Below are 3,256 nucleotides of genomic sequence, written 5' to 3'. Positions count from 1 at the left end.
TAAAAGTTTATACATAAGCTTCCATTTCCTTCTTTCTGAGCGGACAATATCTATACTCAAACAGACAATACAACCCCATCTCGATGAATTGGATTGGTTTAAATTGAATAAACTCGTCAAACTCTCACTCAATCGCTCTTTACAAAAACCATCGATGACTTCGATACTCTAAATTCCAAGAAATAACACCTTAATTAACTTTCCCAAGACGTCAAATCAACCTTAAAGAGAGCCAAAATGTGGGGAAGTATGATATCCAAAGTGCCAAGGAGATCATCAAATGCAATTCTACATCGCGACCCGTATCTGTCCTGCAGCAAGCAGCCAGCTGCACTAGAAAATCCGGCTTTTGAGCAAGTTCGATAGGTACTGGGTATGTAAAGACGAGAGTTTGCTTGATCCGAACCAACTGAAAATAAGTATCACCACTACAATTCATATTCCTCAAATCTGGAAGGCCCTCGCTTCTCTCCTATTCCATGACAAGAACTTTGATTCGGCTATCCCCGATTTCGAAGGCCTCAACACGATTGTACGAAAACCAAACTTGGAGGAGATCGAACAAGACTAAAGTCGCGCTGGATCCAAAAGCCGATGCCAAGTTTTGTGAAGTAGCTCATCTCACTACGATTTTGATTCGCGTGTTATGTGGCTAGTGATGTGGGGGTGGGATAAGATGGAAACCAACCCATCTGAAATTTCGCAACGAGGAAATTTATTCTCTTTTGCAAAGCACTGGAATGGGAGGATATGAATCGTAAATACTGACCTCGAAGCTCTTAAAACCAAGGAAAGAATGATAATATTATGCTATCTAGCATTCGGGGGTTCCCGGCCTTGGAGAAATCGGACAACGAGGGGTTGCGAGAATATCGATACACCCTGGAGAATGTAGATTGGAACTTCCCGATACGCCTTAATTTTCTCCAACAGCTTCTCTTATCCATTCATCCAACACTCCAGCAATAATATCACTATTTTTCTCCATAAACTGCATATGACCATTCCCATGTATTTCAGCCACTCGGGGATCCTTCTCATCACCTAGCTTCATCCACTGCACCTCCACGCCCGCTTGCTTTAGATATTCCACCGTACATCCGTCGTAAACCCTATGAAAGCTCGCCTCTGCCGATTCCACCAAGACTTTAATTCCCTTGAGATTTTTGAGCTGTCTCGCTGGCTCTCTTTGTAACCAACATTCTTTTAACTCGTTATCTTCAGCTTTTTGGTTTGTGACTAGAGTTTTCTCTAATACTTCTCCAGTTCCGAAATCCGGTTCATACTGCAATGAAATATCTGTAATTCCATAGTTTCTGGTAAAACCTTCTGGTGTCGTTGGAGGGAAGAGTACATCTTGGAATGGAGGACCAGTCGGTTCGATCGCTACGATGGCTTTCACCAATTCTGGAACTTTGTCTGCAATAACCCAGGGCATAAGACCACCTTGCGAGTGACTCAGTAGAACTGCAGGGCCTATGCGATTGAGGAGCGCCGCTCCCGCCTTTTGCGTGTTGATCTCTTGAACTACTGTGTCAGATTGAAATTGGACGGTAGATGTATAGAAAGCGTCGAAGATGGGGTCCCCTATTGAGCCATTCTATTTCTCTCAAAAAATTTGATTAGCAGTTCCGCTCGCCCAGAGATCCAGTGTTAGATAGGTTAAGAACAGTGGTACAAGAAGAAGCAACATACACCAGGCCACTGAGTATGCAACGCTGCTTGAGGCCACATGTTATATCTCTCCGTCGCCGTGAACCTCTGCATTGTTATCTCCGCAGTATAAGTCACCAATGTTGTATTACCGTTTGGATTCCACGCGCTTCTACCTCTCGCAGGTTGGTCTATGATGTATATCTCATAGCCATGGGATAAGAAATAGCTTGCCCATCCTGGTGATCCGTCGGGTTTGTTGAGCCAATTCTATTTCAGATGGCTTTTTAGTGTGTGCGCATGTAATTTATGAAGTTGAAGGAAGGACACTTACGGTACCAGTCATGCTTTGACCATGGATAAATACAATAGGATAGGGTTGTTCAATTCGACTTGGAACGAGATGTTCCACATACATCTGGTTCATAAACAACGTATTATTGGTCGTACTAGTGACATATTCACCACCAACATAAAAGTAGTCCCTTGAAGCAAAGGCCTCATTAGCTTGAGGTTCACGATGATATTGATATGTTGGAGCGGACAGCACATTCCAAGGAGCTAGACATATCAGGGAAGAAACAAAGTGGAAGGATAAATGGTGCATGGTAACTTGAGGACGAAATTCAGAATTTCCAGTGTCTAAAAAAGTCCACGGAATGAAATTTTGTGATTATGTATAAACTTTATGGTGTTGAAAGAAAACACTTGCTTATAAAATCATACTGCAAATAGCTGTGAAGGAGATCATCATATTATATGTCCCTAGAACTTACTTGCATGTCTCTTACGGAACGAGACTACCAAGACATTGCTGCAGGAGCTACACCGCATTTTCACCGCACGCGTAAATCTTGAAGACCAACACTGCCTCAATTGAAGGACACAATTGGTTGTCAGTTTTGAGGTATTTGTGCAAGAATATACGAAGCTCTCCATACGGCGGTGAACATGGCTTAATCGCCAATCAAATCGTCTACCAGTGATCGATAATCAGTAGCAAGAACGGGGTCGATGTCTAGCATTAGCTGCAGAATTCAGTATACCTCGAAGTCCAAAATCATGGTGTGAAAGACAGAATACAACAGGAGGGCATTACGTGTGATTCTTTGCAAACATTTGGATTCTGGGTCTGAATTGCACACCCTTACACGAAGGTATATGGAACTCAAGGCCAAAGCGATGGAAGAAGTAGTCTTGTGGATTAAAACTAAATAAATTATTGCTAGAGGCTCCATAGCTTGCTTCTTTATAGGAACTGCAAGCTGCGAGAGTCAAAACAATAAGGAAGAAAATTAGAAAACCAAGAAAGAAAAAATAAACAAGGCGAAATAGAGGCAGAGGTATCATGGCCATAGCGTATGCAACACTGGCATTTCATATGACAGCGGGAGACAATAAGCTCAACACTTTTGCTTTTACCCAGTATCAAAGCTGTTAAAATGCAACCGAATGTGAACTCCCACAAAAAGCATGCAATGGAGCACAACATAAACTTCTTCAACCAAATTTGAAACTACAAAACACTATGTATTGATTGAATGATTTGGAAGTTTAAAACAAAAAAATAGCAAAAACATACAACAGCAGGGATTCGCTGGTG

General features: G+C 42.0%; 1 protein-coding gene across 1 annotated transcript; it reads right to left on the bottom strand.

Annotated features, from left to right (window-relative positions):
* EAE97_010648 (uncharacterized protein) lies at window positions 1–2,353 on the bottom strand. Its single transcript, XM_038881163.1, has 3 exons — window positions 1,988–2,353; window positions 1,696–1,923; window positions 1–1,600 (listed from the first exon to the last, which is right to left on the bottom strand). The coding sequence occupies exons 1-3, from the start codon at window positions 2,258–2,260 to the stop codon at window positions 917–919; spliced, it is 1,185 nt and encodes a 394-aa protein (XP_038728024.1). The 5' UTR covers window positions 2,261–2,353; the 3' UTR covers window positions 1–916.
* Between the last annotated feature and the right edge of the window lie 903 nt (window positions 2,354–3,256).

Source organism: Botrytis byssoidea, assembly GCF_014898295.1.
Source record: "Botrytis byssoidea strain MUCL 94 chromosome Unknown BBYS_029, whole genome shotgun sequence".
Lineage (NCBI taxonomy): Eukaryota > Fungi > Ascomycota > Leotiomycetes > Helotiales > Sclerotiniaceae > Botrytis > Botrytis byssoidea.
This window is presented reverse-complemented; position numbering and strand designations above follow the sequence as displayed.

Bases quoted from the DNA above. Each gene is read 5' to 3' on its own strand.
- EAE97_010648 (XM_038881163.1), bottom strand. From the start codon at position 2,260: ATGCACCATTTATCCTTCCACTTTGTTTCTTCCCTGATATGTCTAGCT. The intron at 1,924-1,987 runs GTAAGTGTCCTT...CATCTGAAATAG, and splicing joins GTCAAAGCATGACTGGTACC to AATTGGCTCAACAAACCCGA. The intron at 1,601-1,695 runs GTATGTTGCTTC...TGAGAGAAATAG, and splicing joins TGCATACTCAGTGGCCTGGT to AATGGCTCAATAGGGGACCC.